Here is a 20,812-nt window from a genome sequence, read left to right on the forward strand (position 1 = left end):
GGTACAAAGGATTTAGCTCAGTGGTTCTGGCACCTGCCTTGCAAGCACAAAGTCCCGAGTTCAATTCCCGGTATCAAAAAAAAAAAAAAGTATGTGGTTTATAGCTCAGAAAAGCTGTAAAAAAAAATTAATGCATCTACCTCGTAAAACTTTTGGAGGATGAGCCAGATTCACTCCAGGAAAGTGTGTAGTGTGGCAGTTGAGAGACAGGGCTCAGTGAAAGCTATATAATGACAATGAGGTGACCTGGAGAGGGTGGCCTCTAGTGGACAGTACTGGCACCTCTGGGCCTCGCACTTGCTGTTTACTCAGCTGAGACCGTGCTGCCACTTCTTCCTTCCAACCTTCAGGTCTTTATTCAAATGTCACCTCCAAACTGGGCACAGTGGCGCACACCTGTCATCCCAGCACTCTGGGAGACTGAGGCAAGAGGATTTCAAGTTCAAGCCCAGCCTGGGCAATTTAGCAATTTAGTGAGGCCCTGTCTCAAAATAGAAAGTGCTGGGGGTATAGTTCAGTGTGAAGGCCCTGGGTTCAAGCCACAGTACCAAAAAATAAAGGGTGAGCCGGGGATTTAACTCAGTGGCACCGCACCTGCCTTGCAAGCCCAAGGTCCAGAGTTTGATTCCTGGTACAAATAAATAAATAAATAATAAAGGGTGAGCGCTCCCAAAATTCCACCTCCAGAGCCCTGGGCAGCTTCTCTCTTTTCACTTTTGTTTTTCCCTACCCCAATCCCACTATACTAGCACGGGGGTGAGGGGCAGTCATAAATACCATAGGCAGGGTGGCTGAAGCAGCAATTTCCTTTTTCTTTTTCTCTGTGTGTACGTGTGTGTGGTAGTGGGAATTTCCCACTGAGGGCTTTCCCACTGAGTTACATCCCAGCGCTTTTCAAAATTTTTGTTTTGAGAAAGTCTTGCTAATTTGCTGTCGCCCCTGCTGAACTCTAATTTGAGATCCGCCTGCCTTGGACATGCTAGGCAAGTGTTTTTTTCACTAAACACACTCCTAGCCAGGACATCATTTTATTTATTTATTTATTTTTTTAATTTTTTGCATCAGGTATTGAACTCAGGACCTTGTGCTTGCAAGGCAGGCATGGTCCCACTGCGCTAAACCCCTGGCTCTTATTTATATATATATATATATATTTGCTAATGAATTTCAGAGAATTGAAGTTTGAACCCAGGGCTTTTGGACTGAGCTACATCCCCAGCACTGTTTTGGTTTTTCTTTTAGTCCAAATTGTTTTTTCATTTTTTTGTTTTTATTTCTTTTTGTTATTGTTGTTGGTGGTGGTTTTGTTTTATTTTGTTTGAGACAGGGTCTCGCTATGTAGTTCAGGTTGGCTTTGTACTCACTATGTTGCCCTCAAACTCCCGGCAATCCTACTGTCTCAGCCTCCCGAGTACTAGCATTACAGGGCTACGCCATTGTGCCCTGTTTCATAACAGATCTTTTTAAGTTGCTACATTGCCCAGGGTGGCCTTGAATTTGCAATTCTCCTGCCTCAGCCTCCTAGAATGCTGAGAATCACAGGCGTGTCCCACCATCTCTCACCGTCTCCCTGTTTTCCTAAGGACAATAATCTGGGGCCCAAGCCTCACAACGTCACTCACCCCTAATTACAGTAGACCCTTGACTTGCAAACTCCATTCTTTCACAAGGGCTGATTGTAACTCACATTGGTCTAAAAGCCTCAGGCTCCTCTACCCAGCCTTCAGAGACTCTCTCCCGTGTCCAGGCAGATCTCAGAGTCCTTAGAGAGACACTGCCCAGGATTTCTCAGTTAACTCCACACAGGGAAAGATGTTGAAATGTTCCTTCCAGAATTCTTTAAGGGTTAAATATGTATCTGAGACCATCTGGAAGCACAAGAGGCCAGCATTTGGGTTGTAACTCAAGACTTTGGCTGTAGGTTAAAACTAAAGCTTTCTTTCCGTAGTCCTGATCTCATATAGAAAATGTCTATGTTTAGGACCTAAGTCCCTGCGCCTTGTGGGGGGCCCTAGGTCAGGGAGGGGAGGGTCTCAATCTTTGTCACGTTTGTCTTCGGCCCACAGCATACGACCTAGCTGCAAACAACTCAGGCCAGCAAACAACTTGTTAAAGGGATGGAAAACTTGGGGGTTTGGGTTGTGATGAGAAGAAAGTCACAGGAGGGTCCCTAGAAGATTCCAGAGTCCAAAGGGAATCAAAGCCAGGTGTGCTGGCACATGCCTGTCATCCCAGTACTGAGGATGGCTGTGAGTTCAAGGCCAGCCTGAGCTATATAGCAAGACCCTGTCTCAAAAAGCCAAACAACGAAACCAAGCAAAAATAAATAAATGAATGAATAAATAAGATATAGGTGTGGTGGTACACAGCCGTAATCCCAGCACTCAGAAGGTTAAGACTGAGGCAGGAGGATCAACAGGAGTTAAAGGCCAGTCTGTGCTATAAAAGGTGCCAAAGAAGAGGGGCCTGAGGGACAGGACAAGGGGTGAAGGGTCAGGAACGGGTGGAGGGGCTCTAGAATATGTGTATTTGTGCCATTAGGCCACAGGGCCTCTCAGGTGACACCAGCAGGGGTCCTTACTGCCTCACAGGGACAAGTGGGCTATAGAGGCCACAGGTGGCTTCCCTATCTTTACTTTACTTATTTATTAGCATTATTTCTGCAGTACTGGGGATTGAACTTAAGGCCTTTGCACTGAGCTACAACCCCAACCCTTTTTTACTTATTATTTTGAGACAGAGTGTTGCTGAGTAGCTAAATTGCCCAGGCTGGGCTCTAACTTGACATCTTCCTGCCTCAGCCTCTGGAGTACTGGGATTATAGATGTGTTTACCACACCCTCCCTGCTTGACCTCTCTATTTTTTTGTTGTTGTCTTTTGAGACAGGGTCTCACTCTGTAGTTCAGGCTAGACTCCTGCCTCAGCCTCCCAAGTGCTGGGACCATGGTGTGTGCCACCAACCACGCATGGCTGACCTCTCTATTTTTGATCTGGTCGCTGACCCTCACCCTCAAACACACACACAGACCATGGCCTCAGGTGGTTCTTCCTTCAGGAGATCCTGGCTCAGGCCATGCTGTCACGCCTGTACTCTGGAGTTTGAGGCAAGAGGATCTCCAGGAGTTCTAGACCAGCCTGGACTACATAGGGAGTTCAAGGCCAGCCTGGACCATATAGCAAGACCTTGTCTCAAAAACACTAAAAAAAAAAAAAATGGCAGTGAGCCTGGATTGCTGGCCCTTTCCCTCCTCCCCAGGGCTGTAGCTCCCTTGGGTAACTGGGTGTCCCCAGTGCAGAATCCAGTGGCCTCCCTGTGATGTTCCCAGGATGGCCCTGGTTCTGTGGGCCCCTAACTTGTTTTGCATTTGGCCTCCACCAGCTTTTCCCCACCATCACCAGTCATTCTCCTTCCTAACACACCCCTTCTTGTCCCTGTGCCCCAGAGCAGTATAGGGCCAGCGAGTGGACTGTGACCACCTGACAACACTGCAGTCAGGGAGCTGCCACAAGGCCCTTGCTTCACTTTCTTTCTTTTTGTTTTTTTGTTTTCTTGAGACAGGGTCTCACTATGTAGTCCCTAGACTGAGTTTGAGGCTGTCCTCAGACTCACAGTGACTCTCTTGCCTCAGCCTCCCAAGTGCTGGGATTACAGGCTTGAGCCACAGAGACAGCTTTTTTTTTCCCAATAAAATTGAAGATACAGAGATCTGGGGATATTATCAATAGCAGAGCACTTGAGGGGCATGAGCAAGGTCCTGAGCAAGGTCCTGAGCAAGGTCCTGAGCTCCATCCTCAGAAGAAAGCAAGAGCCCATGCTACATTGGCATGAACTCCAAATCCAGAAAGGGGCCCAGGCTGTGGTGGTTTCGCTTGTGTCGCCTTGTCTGGGCCCCCAAGCACCCCAGAAGTGTTCCTGCCCTCCCCGTGGGTTCCCAGGCCCTGGTAGATAAATCTGTCCTGGAAATCCCTCCCAGCTCTCAATCAATCACACACCCTAAAGAAAACAAATGCTGCACAGAGCTGCACTTTCTCACGGGACTTCCCCCTCTGTCACTGTTCCCCTGCCTGGAGGAGACTCAGCCTCTGTTACATCCTGCGTGCCGGAGGCCTCAGCTCCCAGCGCCGCATGCACGCACGCACGCACATGCAAGTGTGAGGCAAAAAGGAAAATCATTAATACACCGTGAGGTTCTGAGACAGAATGTTCTAGCAACCGACCAGGCCTGGTGGCACACACCTGTAATCCCAGCACTCAGGAGGCTGAGGCAGGAAGATCGCCATGAGTTTGAGGCCAGCCTGGGCTATGTAGTGAGTTCAAAGCCAGCTTGAACATAGTGAGACCCTGGCTCAAAAAAACAAAACAAAAAGCAAAAAACTGAAAAATTTTAAAAAGAGCTGGGAAGGTAGCTCACTGCCAAGGTCCTGGGTTCACTCTCTGGGGTACTACTAAAAGAGGGGGTTCCCGTAGTTGGAGGACTGTGATCTAGGAGCGCCTCCTGGAGGATGCCACATTTAAAATGGGCTGTGTATTAGGCAGGAAAGGCCAAGGTGAGTTACCATAACAAAAAAGTCCAAAGCTCATGTTTTAACACAACCAGCTTCCTGTTGCTCTTGTAACTCCTTCAACATGAGGGGCAGAGGCTGCCTTGCATGGAGTCACCCAAAGGCCCAGGATAACAAGAGGCTGACCCCTCTCCTGACTGAACTATCTGGAATTCACTGGCTCTGGGGCCACAAGGGCCAAGACTGACAAAGCCTATGTAGAATTTTCTTTTTTCTGTTCTGTTTTTGGTTGTTTTGTTTTGTTTGTTTGTTTTTGAAATAGGGCCTTGCTGTGCAGTCCAAGCTGCCCTCCAACTCACAGCCATCCTCCTGCCTCAGCCTCCCCAGTGCTGGGATTACTGTTGTGCAACACCATATCTGGCTCTTTTCTTTCTTTTTCTTCAGTACTAAGGGTTGAACCCAGGGCCTCCTGCATTCTACACAAGATGAGCTATGGCCCCAGTCCTTTTTATTTTATTTATTTATTTATTTATTTATTTATTTATTTGTGGTACTGGGGATCAAACTCAGGACCTTGCACTTGCAAGGCAGACATGGCGCCACTGAGCTAAATCCCCAGCCCTGTTTTGTTTTGTTTTGTTTTGAATTTTTCGACAGAGTCTCACTAATTTGCCCAAGCTGGCATCAAAGTTGTGATGCTCCTGCCTCAGCCTCCAGAGTGCTAAGACAATCGGTGTGCACCACCCTACCCGGGACATGGAGGATTTTTGTTGGGTCTGACAGACATACAAGCATCTCCCATCTCAATGCCCAGAATTAGCTAAGGAAACCACCTAACTACAAAGGGCTATATTTTATTCAATGGATTTCAGCCTTCGATAGAAGTGGGCCAGGGATTTAGCTCAGTGGTTTCGCTGCCGGCTGTGCAAGTGCAAGGACCTGAGTTCAATCCCCGGTACTGAAAAGAAAAGAAAAGAAAAGAAAGAAATGTCTGTCTGTCTGTCTGTCGTGTGACCTAAGGATGAATAAGAATTAGGCAGAGGGCCAGGGATTTAGCTCAGTGGTTCCAGCACCTGCAGCGCAAGCACAAGGTCCCGAGTTCGATTCCTGATACCAAAAAAAAAAAAAAAAAAGAATTAGGCAGAAAAGAGAGAGAAGAAAGTATGCTCCTGGCAGAACAAAGAGCACATTTAAAGACACTGGAATCAAAGGGACAATGAGACCGGCCTCAAAACTCCAACAGAGCCTGGTGTAGTGGCACATCCCTGTGATCCCAGCACTCTGGGAGGCTGAGGCAGGAGGATTGAAAGTTCCAGCCTAGCCAGGGTAACTTTCTGAGACCATTTCTCAAAATAAAAATTTAAAAATGTGCTAAGGATATAGCTCAGTGCAAAGGGCCTGGATTCAATCTTTAGGACCACAAGAAAGAAAGAAGGAAAGAAAGGAAAAGAGGGAGGGATGGAGGGAAAGAAAGGCAGTGGAGGCCTGGGGTGCAGCTCAGTGGTAGAGCACTTGGTTAGCATAGGCAAAGCCCTGGGTCTCATCCCTAGCACTAGGGGAGAAAAAGTCTCAAATACTAACAAGTCTAATGAGGAAGTAAAGACATTCAATGCAAACAGTGGTTCAAAAATGTCCTGTCATACTCCCATGTTCTACAAGAGTTACTGCAGGATGCACTCCACCTAAACCAAGGGGTACACCAAGAAACAAGCAGGCATCAGTTTGTGGAATCAGGGGTCCTGTCCAACACAAGAGGGAGATGAAAAGAAGAGCAGATGGATTCTCCAGCAGAGAGAACGTGGGAGGGAACAGAATCTACTTAAAGATTACTTGGAAGATCTGATCATGTGGAAAGTTGAATTGAGAGGCACTGCCAGAAATGTAAAGAAAGCCAAGTAGAGAGTAGAAAAGACATTTTGCCCCAGGTGGAGAAATTACATCTCATCATAATTACAATTCTCAATTGTATTCTTCAGAGGGAAATGGAATTACATTTCCATAAAAATAACACAAAGACTGTGAGCTACCAAGACACCAAGTAGAAGCCTGTCTCATTTCTAGCCTATGACTCAATGTCACATGATGACTGGGAGACATTTCAAACCCGCCACACCCCAAACTGAACTTCTGACACTTCAGCTGTTGGTGCCTTCTTATTTCTGGTGCCAGAGACACAAGCTTTGTGATTTGGCTTTGTGATATGTAGCCCAGGCTGGCCTCGAACTCCAGGGGAATCTTCCTGCCTCAGCCACTGGAATGCTGGGATTACAGACCTGCCCCACTGTGCCCCGATAATTTGGGGGTTCTCTATAGCCCATATAAAGGCGCTCAGAGGAACCTGGGCAAAAATCTGCCTACACTCTTTAGGTTGGCCAATCAGAGCAGTCAGTCCATCCCTCAGCCCATGTGATTGGCTGGTTATGAGGAGTGATCTGATTTGGGCCAATGAAACTCAGTACTGGGTAAACTGGGCAAAATAACACACACCTGTAACCCCAGCACTCTGGGAGGGTGAGACAGGAGGATGTCGAATTCCAACTCAGCCTAGGGAACTTAGTGATTTAACAAGACCCTGTCTCAAAAATTAAACAAATTGGACTGGGGATTTAGCTCAGTGGCACCAAGCCTGCCTGGAAAGTGCAAGGTCCTGAGTTTGATCTCTGATACAAAAAAAAAAAAAAAAAAAATTAAACAAAGGGCCGAGGGTATAGCTCAGTGTAAGCCCCAGGTTCAGACCCCAGTACTGAAAAGAAAACAAAAACCTTAGGTACAGGTTGATAACTCTTTCCACATGGTTGCTCAGTGGGAATAAAGGCTCTGTAGTAGCAGACAGAACCTTTGATGCCAGAAAGGGAAGCTTAATGAAATGAAAGCCCAGCTAAGCCAAGAGAAAGCAAGTTAGGTTTCTGGCCAGCCTAAACTACACAGCAAGTGCCTGTCTCAAACAAATAAAGACAAAGGAATGAAATATCAAATCATCCTGCAACAAAGGTGAACCTTTAATTAATTAATAATTTAAGCAGAGTTGGGCCGGTGATTTAGCTCAATGGTTCCTCCGCCTGCCTCGAAAGCACAAGGACCCGAGTTCGATCCCCAGTACCAAAAAATAATAATAATAATAATAATTTAGTCAGGGTTTTACTAGGTTGCCCAGGCTTGCCTTGAACTTGTGATCCTCCTGCCTCAGCCTCCCCAGTAGCTGGAATTACAGGAGTACACCACCACAAGGGGCTTTCTGCACAGTGAAACAAATCAGCCAGCCATAATCGGTCACAGATTGTAAGATTTCTTTTCTATGAAATGTCCAGCATAAGGAACCAGGTGCAGTGGCACACGCCTGTCATCCCAGCAACTTGGGAGGCTGAGGCAGGAGGCTCACTGTGAGTTTGAGGCCAGCCTGAACTGCATAGTGAGACCCTGTCTCAAAATAAATTTTAAAACTTCAGAATAGGCTAATCAATGGAGACAGAGAGCAGATAAGGGGTACCGGGGAGAGGAAGACAGCAAGGGAGGAGGAGGCAGGTGGGGGCGAATGATCACAGATACTCATTTTGGGTGATGGACAAACTCTACAGTGGACTGTGGAAACAGTTATGCAACTCAGAAGACACTGGAAAACACAAAATTGTACACTTTAAATGTATGCTTTTCTTTCTTATAGGGCTGGGCATGGAACCCCGGTCCTGCTGCAGGCCAGGCAAGCACTATGCACTGGGTTGTAGCTCAGGCCCTAAATGTGTGAGTTTTATGGTATGGAAATTATATCACCGCAGAGCTGTTAGGAAACAGCTTCTGCCACTGATCTCACAGTTAGCTTGGGGCCCAGCCCTGTGTTCAACTTGTTACACCCATGGTCACATGCTGACCCAGAAGATCACTGTGAGAAAAAGTGAAGAGGAAGAAACAGCTCAGAGATGTTGAGCAAACTATCCATGGTCACACAGCATGGAGGTGTCCGTACTCCAGAGGGCTATCAGGAGCTGGGGATGGGAGGCTGAGGCAGGAGGATCACAAGTTCAACCCTGCCTGGTCAATTTAACAATTTAAAGGAAAAAAAAATGCTGGGAGTGGTAGCATATGCCTGTAATCCCAGCACTTGGGCGCCTGAGGCAGGAGGATCGATGAAAGTTTGGGACCAGCCTGGGTTAAACAGTGAGTTCAAGGCCAGCCTGAACTACTTACCAAGACCCTGTCTCAAAAAACCAAAACTAAATAATAAATGAATAATAAATAAATAAATAAGGCTGGGGCTGGGGATGTAGCTTAGTGCAAAGGCCCTGGGCTCAATCCTGCTACTGGGGCCAGGGATTTAGCTCAGTGGCACCACACCTGCCTCGAAAGCACAAGGTCCTGAATTCAATCCCTGGTACAAAAAAAAAAAAAAAAAATGAGTCCTAGTACTGTATCGTAAAACAATTTAAAAATAACCCTCCTGGGCTGGGGATTTAGCTCAGTGGTTCCGCCACCTGCCTCTCAAGCGCAAGGACCCAAGTTCGATCCTGGGTACCAAAAAAACAAAACAAAAACAAAAAATGACCCTGCCACACCTGACCGTTCCCCATCCCATCCTTATCTCTCATCTCTCCTTCTCCCTGTGCTCCCTTAGGTCCTGGCTCTGAGCTAATTTCAGTCTCGGACAGACACATTCTTTCCAGGTGCCACGCTTTTTCACCTGCTGATCTGATCCTTCTGTTCTTTTCCTTCTGCTTGCTATGTAGCCTGTGAAATGAATGTCTAAGCGTGAAGAGGCAACAAAGGGAGGGAGATGGTTCTGACTCCAAGGTTCCAAACCTAGAATCTGGGAGGTCAGAGGCTCAAGGGGATCACCTTGAGGGGGTACGGGGTGGGGGACGACAATAAGGATCCTGCCTCTGCTTCCTCAAATCTCATCAATGTTCATAGCCCACATGATAGCTTGGCTTCTGTTTAACCAGAGTTGGAATTGGGGCACTCGTGGGTGGATTGGGTCACAATTTCCCTGGAGAGATCTCGGGGGCTGAGAGTGAGCATTGGAGGAGAGGGGTGGGGTGGGTGATTCCGGCACCGCCCTCCCTGCCCACATCAAAGCCTGCTTGGAGCCTAGGACGTCCGGCAAGGCAGCCCTGGGCTGGGCTGACTGAGCAGCCTGAACCTAGCCTGTAAGGCTCGGGGTTCCATCCCGGCACTTCGGGGAAACAGCACAAGCACACTACTGAGACCAAATAGTATTTAGCCTTAAACAAATAGACTCCTCTCTGGTGTGGGAGGGCCCACGGCTGTGATCCTGGCACTCAGGAGGGTGAGGCAGGAGAGTCCTGAGTGGGAGACTAGTCTGGGCTACATAGCAAGATCCCGTTTCAAAAAATCAGCAAATAAACAAATAAAAATAAAAACAAAATACACAAAGAACACCTGAGTCAAGCTACAGGATGGAAAAATGCCAAAAGCCTGAGACTGAACAAAAGAAACCACACAGAAAGTGTCATTTGGGGCAGGGGATTTAGCTCAGTGGCACCACACCTGCCTCAAAAGCACAAGGTCCTGAGTTCAATCCCCGGTACTGAAGGGGGGGGGGAGTGTCATACAGTGTATGATTCCATTTTTGTGGGTTTAATCTCTTTTATAGGTCTGGTTTTTGGGGTTTTTTTGGTACCGGGGATCGAACTTAGGACCTTGCACTTTCAAGGCAGGCGGCAGAACCACTGAGCTAAATCCCCAGCCCTGGTTTAATCTCTCTCTCTCTCTCTCTTTTTTTTTGTTTTAATCTCTTTAAAAAATTTTTTTGGAGTCCTGGTCCAGAACTGGCCTCAAACTCATGAAAATCCTCCTGCCTCAGCCTCCTGAGTGTTAGAATTACCGGCATGCACCACCCATGTCCAGTTAAAGAATTTATTACTACACGTTCATGATATGTATTGAATACAATCATCATGAGTCCATTTTTGAAATATCAAGAACAAGTGTAGGGCCGGGAATTTAGCTCAGTGGTGTCACCGCCTGCCTTGCAAGCGCAAGGACCCAAGTTTGATCCCCAGTACAAAAAAAAAAAAAAAAAAGAACAAATGTGGCTGGGGATTGAGCTCAGTAGCACCACAAGCACAAGTTCTTGAGTTTGATCCCTGGTACCGCAGAAAAAAACCAAAAAAAACCCTGAAAAAAACAGGTGAATCCAGCCAAGAATGGTGGCACAGGGGCTCCAGGTCAACCTGGACAGCATAGCAAGACCCTATCTGAAACTAAAAATAAAAAACAAAAAAAGAAGGCTGTGGATTTAGCTCAGTGGTTTCACCGCCTACTGCGCAAGCACAAGGACCCGAGTTCAATCCCCGGTACCAAAAAACAAAACAAAAAAAACAAAACAAAAAAGAAAAAAGAAAAGCAATTGTGAATAAAATATTACAACTATCAACAAATTATAATTGGAAAAAAATTATAATTGATTACAATTAACAAAAAATTGAAAGGAGAAACTTTCAAATATCCTGCTTCTCCTTAAAAATCTTTTCCCCTTTGGTCTTTTTGTTTGTTGCTGCTGTTTCCAGTACTGGGAGTGGAACCCAGCGCCTCAAGCATGCTACACAAGCGCTGGGGGTGGGGGTGGGGCGGGTTTCACGGGGCGCTGTGTTGCCCAAGCTGGGCTCAAAACTGGCCACATGGTGGCGCATGACTGTAATCCCAGCACTCTGGGAGGCTGAGGCAGGAGGATCGCTGTGAGTTTGGGGCCAGCCTGGGCTACATAGTGACCTTGTCTAAATAAATAAATAATAAATTCTAAAAATGAAACCAGGCCAGGCAAGCTTCAGGCTGGGCAAGCTCAGTGTGAAGATCTTGGATTCAATCCCCAGTAATGAAAAAAAAAACCAACCCTCTTACTTGTCCAACTCTAGCGAGTCAGTATTTTCAGTTCTTAACCCGTGCAACTGCAAGACGCAAACTCGGTGGTAGGACCTCAGTTTTGCAGTGCGGTAGACAGCTGGGCTAAACTGCGGGCCTGTGGGTAGGAGCCAGAGACCCCCAGACCCTGCCCACCTGCTCTGGGGCCAAGTTCAATCTCAAGGGCGTGGGGTGCTGGGGGAGCCCCAGGGCAGCTCTCTGGCTCCCAGGCCCGGTGGGCTCAGGTGGGGCCCCCAGGACTTCTCTGGCCCTGGGGAGGCACAGAGCCGGCTGCAGAGTGGGCGCAGAGGGCGGGGCGGCGCTGTGGGCGAGGGTGGTGCCCCGAACCTGCTGGGCAGGTGCCGGCCCAGGCAGGCCGCAGGGGCAGCCAAGCCAGGCAGAGCCAGGCCAGGGGTGAAACTCTCCCCCCCCCCGAAGATGGCAGCGGGGAAGGGCAGGGAGGTGGAGATGGCTGGGGCTCAGTCGGGACCCCTCCATCCTAATCCCTCCACAGATACAGTCAGGACAAGGATACCCACCTTCACTTTTAAAAATATTTTTTTTGGTACCCGGGATCGAACTTGGGACCTTGTGTTTGTGATGTAGGTGGTGGCATCACTGAGCTAAATCCTTGGGCCGCCCCCCCCACCTCGCTTTTTAACATTTTTTACACAGGCTCTTGCTGTGTAGTCCAGGCTGGCCTCAAACTCTCGGTGATCCTCCTGCCTCAGCCTCCCTTGTGCTGGGATGACAGGCGTGGGCCACCACAACGGCAGCTGTATTAACACTTACGGATCCCTTATTGTATGCCGCTCTGCTTTCATCCCCACAAATGCCCTGGGAGTGTGTGTTGCCGGGGTCATTTTACAGATGAAGGCCCCGAGACTCAGGGGACCTCCTCCCAGGGTCCTAGAGGACCAAGTGGCTGAGCCCTCAAGCTCTTCATCCAAGGGGCAATGAGGTCCAGCCTTATGGAAGCTGAGACACACAAATGAATAAAAAATAATGAACAATTGCCGGGCGTGGTGCTGCATTCCTATAATCCCAGCCCTCAGGAGGCTGAGGCAGGACTGCTGTGAGTTCAAGGCCAGCTTGGGATACAAAGGAAGACCCTGTCTCAAAAAACAAAACAAGGGGCTGGGGATTTAGCTCAGTGGTTCTGCCGTCTGCCTCGCAAGTGCAAGGTCCCGAGTTCAATCCTCAGTACCAACAAAACAAAAGAATAGACAGGAATGGTTGCACACACCTGTAATTCAGCACTCTGGGGACGCTGAAGCAGGAGACTTTGAGTTCAACCTGCGCAATTTAGTGAGGATCTTGTCATTTAAAAATAAATAAATAAATAAGGGGCTGGGGATGTAGCTCAGCATGGTGGCCCTGGGTTTGATCCCCAGTGGCAAATAAAATAAAATAATATAAAATGAAACCCATAAGGTGATTTTTAGACATGCCAAGTGTCATTTGAAATTGGAGAGGAGAGAAGACAGGCCCTGTGGGTCATGCCTGTAATTCCAGCTACTATGAAGGCTGGGGCTGGAGGATCACAATTCCTTTCTTTCTTTCTTTTTTTTGGTACTGGGGATCAAACTCGGGACCTTGTGCTTGGTAGGCGAGCAGCAGAACCACTGTGCTAAACCCTGGCCCTGGAGGATCACAGTTTTGAGCCTTCAAAACGAAATGAAAGAGAGGAGAGAGAGAGAGAGAAGAGAGGAGAGATGAGAGGAGAGAGGGATGGATCAGGGAAGGTCCATCTAAGGAGGTGATCAGCTGGCAAGAAATGGGGAAGAGAGTTCCAGGCCAATGGATCCTCTTGTTCAAAGGTTTTGAGTTCTTTGAGGCTCAGGAGGAGGTCGGCAGGGCTGGAGCTGAGGGAGTGGGTGGGTGTAGAACGAGGGACCCACAGATGGTGTGGCCTGCAGTGAGGACGTGAGGCTTTGGTCAGAGAGACCCAGGGAGCCACGCGAGGCTGTGGAGAAAGGGAGGGGAATCTGGCTGCTGAGCACTGTGCCCCAGGTGTGCACGGGCTGCCAGGGATGGAGCTTCGGGAGTCCCGGGGGCTCCTGACGTCACACTGCAGACGCCACAGCCAGAGTCCCCAGGGTTCTCACTCAGTGGGAAAAAGGTGCACGAAGCACCCGAGGCCGGAAGTGCCCCCCTGTGCCCCACAGAACTCGCGGGTGAGATCGGTGCCTGGGAGGTGTGAAAAGGCCGCCTCCCTCCCTGGGGCGCTGCCTCCCCTCTGCAGAAGGTCACTCATGGAGGGCCCACTGCATGCTCCGCGCCTCGAGGGCCCAGCGCGAGGCTGGGTCCCGAGGAACCCAGGGCGAGAAGGGGCAACGGCACGGCCCCAGCGAGCCCATTGGCTGCGCTGCCCCCGGGCGTGGTTCTGATTGGTCGGCGGGATGCTGCCTACTCGGAGGCCCAGAGTGCCAAGGGGCTTCGCAGGACGAGACCTGCGAGGCTCCCCAAGGCTTAAATGCGTGCACGGCCTGGCGTAGACGCCTCGTGACTCCTCCCACAGAGACACGCCAAGCCCCAACCTCCGTCCCAATCTCTGGCTCCTGGGTCTCCCTCTCCCCACTGCGGCCAACAAGGCCAGGGGTGGCCCGGGCAGAGGGCACGGTCAGGGCGCAGGTCTCTGCGGTCACACTCAGCCCCTAGTCCTGGCTGCAGAGGAGCAGGGAGGGGGAGCTGGGCCTCGCCAGGAAGCTCCCGGGAGCCGGGGTGGTGGTAGTGGTGGTGGTGTAGGGTGCAGGACCAGCTGGGACAGGCCCGCTGGAGGAGCAGGGGCCTGGGAGAGGCGTGGGAGAGCCACACGGAGGTGAGGAGAGATTGCACACACATAGGGTAACATGGGCACACGCAGAGGAGCATCAGAGAGCAGCAGACTCCCACTCTCTTTTTATTTTTTATTTTTTTTGGTACCGGGGATCGAACTCTGGACCTTGCGCTTTCGAGGCGGGCGCTGGAAACACTGAGCTAAACCTCCGGCCCCACTTTTTGTTTTTTAGACAAGGTCTTGCTATGTAGCCCGCCCAGGCTGGCGCCCACCTCGCTGTGACGCTCCTGCCTCAGCCTCCCGAGTGCTGGGATGACAGATGTGTGCCACCACCACGCCCTGCTCCCTCAGTATTCAGCAGACACTGATTAGTTACTGGCTGTGTCCCTCCCGTGCCCAGGACACACTCACGTCCTCCGGAGGCTGGCTGGCTGACACTCTAGGGGGGACATTGTCCGGAAACATGAGGACACCACATTTGTCAAAAGCGATAAGGGTGGCGGAGACCGGGCGGGGGAGCTGTTGGAACCAGGGAGCGGGATGAGCTGGACGCTCCTTATCTGGGGACCAGGGTGCGCTCATCCCCACCCCGCCTGCGCCCACCCCTCCCCCACGCGCCCGGCCGGGAGTGGAAGCCGGACGTGGGGACCTGACACGACAGGGAGGAGGACAAGGTAGTGTGGCCGCTGCTGCTGGCCCCCGGGACCTGCGCTGATGGGGCGCATTTGGGGTGCAATACAGGGGGCTCGGTGGGGAGAGGGCGGAAAGTGGGGCCTGGCCGGCCCAGAAGCCAGCCAGGGCCCCAGCGCCTGCGGAGTGGGAGGCGGCTCGGATGGCGACCGCCCCGCCTGCCCACCCCTCCCTCTCCCGGGCCTCCGGGCCTCCCACCGCGACGGGGCGGCCCCGAGAGCTCAGCCCAGGCCCGGAGGGGGAAGCTGAGGGCTCACTGGTGCCAGTCGCCGCCGGCTCGCTCTCCGGTGCCGCGGCGGGTGGCACAGGCTTGCAGCCAAGGGCTGAGTGCCCGGGTCGGGAGGAGGGGGCACCGCCGGCCACCGCCCCGCCCCGAAGAGCGCTCGGCTCCGGCTCCGGGCAGCGGCACCGCCGGAGCGCAGGGTGAGTGTCCCGCCCTGGGCCTGAGGGTTGAGCGCTGCCTGGCACGGGGAGGTGTCTGCCTCCGGATCTTGCGGGGAGGGCCCCATCATTTCCCCCAAGACCTCCAGGGAAGCCAGCAGAGGGCTTCGCTGGGAGGTGCAGGGTCTCGGGAGGGATGGGGGCTTGTGGGTGTGGAGTCCCCTGGTCTCACCCTCTCCTGGCTGGGCTACTGTCCCTGCAGGGCGAGGGGCTGGTGGTGAGACCCCTGTGGGTGTCCCCCTCAGACACAGCCATCCCGGGCTCTGTGTGTTTGGTGCCTCCTGGCCCCTGCATGGCCGAGCCAGTAACCCCCAGTCTGCTGTGTGTGGGTCCCAGTGTGGGACTGAAGCCATCTGAGGTGCTTTTGTCCTTTCCCCTTCCAGGTCTTGGTTTTCAGATCTAAAATGGGACCTGTAGGATGGTAAAGCCATTTCTCTAAAGTGTTTCTTTTGAGCCAGGTGTGGTGGTACTCCTTGCCCATAATCCCCAGCACTCGGGAGGCTGAGGCAGGAGGGTCGCTGCAAGTTTGAGGCCAGCTTGGGCTACATAGTGAGTTCAAGGCCAGCCTGGACTATATAGTGAGACCTTGTCTGGAAAAAAAAAAAAGTGTTTCTTTTGAGCCTCAGTTTTCTCATCTCCGAACTGGGACTAAGGGATTATTGCTGAGAGGATTACAGGGTGTGTCCCAGGAGGGAAGTGTCATTATGCTGTAATGACATGTGTGTCCCTGTGCGAAAAGCCAGTCTGTGTTAGGGCTCCTGTCCGCTGCCCTCAGGCCCTTCCTCAGGCACAAAGTGAGTGGCAGGAGCCTCAGAGCTGGAGTTTTGGCAGGACCAAGGGTTTTTAGCAGGAAGAAGCCCAGCGTGAAGCAAGGGGTGTGGAGCATGGGGCCTTGGGCCCCCGGCTGGGTGTGGGTGGAGGCTGTGAAACTGTGGCCTGTGCCACTGAGCATGAGACCCTGTCTCTGCGTGACCAAATTTTCATTCCTGTATCTTTTTGCCTAAGTCTCTTTGTCCATCTGTTTTATTTCATTGATTTTTGCAGTAGTGGGCACTGAGCCCAGGGTCTTCTCACTGAGCCACATTCTCAGCTCTTTGTATTTTGAGACAGGGTCTTGCTAAGCAGCTAAATTGCCCAGACTTGGCTCAAACTTGTGATCCTCCTGCCTCAGCCTCCCAGAGTGCTGGGAGGACAGCCCTGAGTCACCATGTCCTACACACGTATGATTGTTGTATGTGTTTTCCTGTGTTTGAGGGGGAGGGTGATTGTGTGTCTTGCCCTTGTCTGTATGTGTTACTCTGTGTGTGTGTGTGTGTGTGTGTGTGTGTGAACTGGGGATTGAACCCAGGACTTTCATTTACACTGAGCACCATCCCCAGCCCTTTTTAAAATTTTTTATTTTGAGACAAGGTCTCACCAAGTCGTTACAATGTCCAGGGTGGGCTGGAAATTGCAGTGTTCCCGCCCCACAGTCCAGGGATGACCGCCCCGAGACACCACGCCTGTCTTACTGTTTCTTTTTTACAGCAATGCAGGTCGCCCTGTCTCCTCCTGATACTGTGCCCATGCCTGTCTCCTCTCCATCCTGAACTTTCCTGGGCCCTCCTAAGGGCGTTCGTGGGAGCAGAGTGCAGGGCTCCGTGGTCCCTGCCTCCGCAGGCTGCGGGACAGTATCCCTGGGGACATCCGGTTGACTCTACCCGTCCCTCTGCAGCCTCGCGGCGGCAGCCCATGGATCCAGGGCTGTTGCGGCCGGCGCCGGTGAGCGAAGTCCTGGTGCTGCACTACAACTACACGGGCAAGCTGCGCGGGGCGCGCTACCAGCCGGGCGCGGGGCTGCGCACCGACGCCGCAGTGTGCCTGGCCGTGTGCGCTTTTATCGTGCTGGAGAACCTGGCTGTGCTTGTCGTGCTCGCGCGCCATCCGCGCTTCCACGCGCCCATGTTCCTGCTGCTGGGCAGCCTCACGCTATCTGACCTGCTGGCCGGCGCCGCCTACGCCACCAACATCCTCCTGTCCGGGCCGCTCACGCTGCGACTGTCGCCGGCGCTCTGGTTCGCACGCGAGGGCGGCGTCTTCGTGGCGCTCGCCGCGTCCGTGCTGAGCCTCCTGGCCATCGCGCTCGAGCGCCACCTCACCATGGCGCGCCGGGGACCCGCGCCCGCCGCCAGCCGAGGGCGCACGGTGGCGCTGGCGGCCGCCGCCTGGGGAGTGTCCCTGGTACTGGGGCTGCTGCCCGCGCTGGGCTGGAACTGTCTGGGCCGCCTGGAAGCCTGCTCCACCGTGCTGCCGCTCTACACTAAGGCCTACGTGCTCTTCTGCGTGCTGGCCTTCTTGGGGACCCTGGGCGCCATCTGTGCGCTCTACGCCCGCATCTACTGCCAGGTGCGCGCCAACGCGCGGCGCCTGCGCTCAAGACCCGGGGCCACCAGGGCTGGCGCCACCAGCGCGCGTCGCACCCCGCGCTCCCTGGCGCTGCTCCGCACGCTCAGCGTGGTGCTCCTGGCCTTCGTCGCCTGCTGGGGACCCCTGTTCCTGCTGCTCCTGCTCGACGTGGCGTGTCCCGCGAGGGCCTGCCCTGTACTCCTCCAAGCCGACCCCTTCCTGGGGCTGGCCATGGCCAACTCGCTGCTCAACCCCATCATCTACACCCTCACCAACCGCGACCTGCGCCACGCGCTCCTGCGCCTGTTCTGCTGCGGCCGCCGTCCCTGCGGCCCACGCCCTGACGGCTCCCAGCCCTCGGGGAGCAAGGCTGGGGCCTCGGGGGCCCTGAGACGCTGTCTGCCCCCTGGCCTGGACCTCAGCTCCAGCCGCTCCGAGCGCTCTTCGCGCCCGGGCGACGCGGTGGACACCAGTGGCTCCATAGGCAGCCCTGGTGCAGCTATGACTGGCCGGACCCTGGTACCCGGCTCCACTGCGGACTGATGCCCGACATCCCCTGTCGCCCTTCCCAAGAGCTATTCTAAAGACGTTTTCTTTTTTAAATAAAGAATTTATAGGAAAGACAGCTGAAAATGATGGAGAAGGAAATGACGCAGGGAAAATGTAAATCCCGTGACAGGACACAAACAATCCTTGAGCCAGTCGTGCTAGTGCACGCCTGTACTTCCAGCATTTGGGAGGCTGAGGCAGGAGAATGGATGGAAAGTTTGAGGCAAGCCTGGGCTACGTAGTGAATTCAAGGTCAGGCTGAGCTAGGGTATGAGACCCTGTCTCAAACAACATCAAAAAATTCCTTGCCTTCATGGAACTGACGTTCTGGTTCAGGACACAGACACAAATGCAGTGGTGTAATAATGGAGATGGTTCTGGCGACAACACAGACATGAGATGGTGTAGAGGTAGTGACAATGTGGGCTGAGATGCCATGGTCCTGAGGACGCCTGAAGCAAAGCATCTCGGGATGAGGACTCAGCAAGTGCATTTGGCAAGGGCCGGTGGCCACTGCTTGGGGTGTGCAAGGAAGCCAGAAGGCAACAGGGACTGCCCGAGCCCAGAGGAGTCACGATGGAGACCTCCACTCTCCTTGGACCAGTGAGAGTCTACACAGAGTTTGGAGCCTGAAGACAGAATGAATAATACAGTGTGAGTATGGGCAGAACAACTTCCAAATATGACCGTGGGACACTCACATCTTAACAATTTTTTTTTAAATTTTTTGCACTCCTAAGGATGGAACCTAGGGCCTTCACACTGAGCAACATCCCCAGCCCCTTTTTTATTTCTTATTTTGAGATGGATCTTGATAAGTTGCTAAGTTGCCCAGGCTGGGCTCAAACATAGGACCTTCCTGCCTCAGCCTCCTGCAGTGCTGGGATCTCAGTCAAGCATGTGCCTTGGGCTGGGCTGGGGTTGTTCTCTATGGTAGAGCGCTTGCTTGCACAGCATATATGAGGCCTTGGGTTCCAAATTCTTTGACTGTGGTGTAGAATCCTTCATTTTAAAAATACAAATAAAATAATAAGAGCAACTATTATTTATTATACTTGACTAGTTCCCTGCTCTGAGCTAGGTCCAAGAATTATTATTTTTCTCCCTTACTATAACTTGTTTTGTTTTGAGACAGAATGATGTCACTATATAGTTCAGTGTGGCCTTAAGTTCACTATGTGGCCCAGGCTGGCCTGGAACTTTGGGAGATCCTCCAGCCTCAGGCTCCAGAGTGCTCAATTTCAGGCGTGGGCCACCACACCCAGCGTATTGTAACTGGAAAGTAGGGGTCTTCACTTCCATTTCACAGATAACTGCACACAGTGGGTCTCTCACCCCAGGGTCTGGGCCCCAGGACCGGCCTAGGCTATCCCAGACTGGCAGGCAGAAGGAGGCCTTGCAGGGTCTGGCAAGACTAGCCCAACCCTCCCTCCCCCGGGGGTCGCATTCTTGCCTGGGGGGCGATACCAGGGTCCCGTTTGTGCCCATAAAAGGCTACAGGCGCGCTAGTCAGGGCCCTTTGCGGGTCTCCAGACACATTCCCCGAGCGCCAGGCATTGGAGCTGGTGGGGCGGGGCGGGGGCGTCTGACTTTGTGCTCAGGCCGCGGCGCGCCACCTTCTGGGAGACATCGGAACTGCACGCAGCCCTGGAGACTGTTAGGAGCGAGGTCGCTGACCTGGCCTTCGGGCGCATCTCCGCCCGACACGCTCAGGTTGCCTCTGCAGGCCACGCGCATGGAAAACCAGCCTCTTTCAGGAACACAAGTGCACCCGAGCCTGGGGTCTCTGGACAGGTCGCTCCCAAGGGTTCCTGTCCCCAAGCTACTGTGATCTCCAGGGTGAATTCCAGGCCTCCCCGACACCTCCTCTGCTGATTAGATATAATGGTAGGGAATTTATAGATTTTTTTCCCACTAAATTAAAAAAGCAGCTAGTTCTCCTTCTTGGTCATCATTACTGTTGGGTTTCCTAGGGAAGTTCCAGGACTATTTTGCGGATTAATGAACTTCGATTTAATTTTTAATTTTTATTTTAGACAAGGTCTAAAATACTTTCTATTGTAGCAACTGTTCGGTACATAATCCTCCTGCGCATGTGCAGTGTGCTGTGGATAACCTACCCCCGGGGGTCGCTTTCCCGACTGAGGTTAGTTACCCACTGGGTCAGAGGTCCTGCAGGTTTGATTTTGAGAGACAAGAGTTCTTGGAGAGCGCAGAAACTTAGTACTAAACATGTTCATTTGCGTATTTTCATGTTCCTATTTACAACTTTAAAAAAAAGTTCTTGGCGAGTGAGCGGTGAGTGTGAGCCTGGGCGATCGGTGCATTGGCTGACGTTGATAGAGCGCCCCCTCCGGGGATGTACGGAACTGCAGCTTCACACCGGGAGGAGGGAGAACCCCACACAGCGGCTTAGAGGGTTTATTTGCCCTAAATCTCGACCTGGAGTCTACCAAATGCACCCTGGAGGCCTCAGAAACTTTATTTTAAAAGAGCAACCTATTTTCTTTATGTTATTCACTTACTTGTATTTATATGGATTCCTTCAAATAAATTTAAAACCGGGGTTGGTGGCGCACGCTTGTCATCCCAGCATTGGGGAGACTGAGGCA

At 52.0% G+C, this 20,812-nt stretch overlaps 1 protein-coding gene across 1 annotated transcript; it reads left to right on the top strand.

Annotated features, from left to right (window-relative positions):
• The first annotated feature begins 14,887 nt into the window (after positions 1-14,887).
• S1pr5 (sphingosine-1-phosphate receptor 5) lies at positions 14,888-19,245 on the top strand. The gene is made up of 2 exons (XM_004865500.3): positions 14,888-15,248; positions 16,794-19,245. The coding sequence occupies exon 2, from the start codon at positions 16,998-17,000 to the stop codon at positions 18,192-18,194; it is 1,197 nt and encodes a 398-aa protein (XP_004865557.2). The 5' UTR covers positions 14,888-15,248; positions 16,794-16,997; the 3' UTR covers positions 18,195-19,245.
• Positions 19,246-20,812: the final 1,567 nt, after the last annotated feature.

The sequence above is a fragment of the Heterocephalus glaber genome, unplaced genomic scaffold (genome assembly GCF_053883595.1).
Source record: "Heterocephalus glaber isolate CG9 unplaced genomic scaffold, H.glaber_assembly_v1.0 deba00001760, whole genome shotgun sequence".
NCBI classification, from domain to species: Eukaryota; Metazoa; Chordata; class Mammalia; order Rodentia; family Bathyergidae; genus Heterocephalus; species Heterocephalus glaber.

What these genes read in the sequence shown, in the direction of transcription:
- S1pr5 (XM_004865500.3), top strand. Translation starts at nt 16,998, where the DNA reads ATGGATCCAGGGCTGTTGCGGCCGGCGCCGGTGAGCGAAGTCCTGGTG.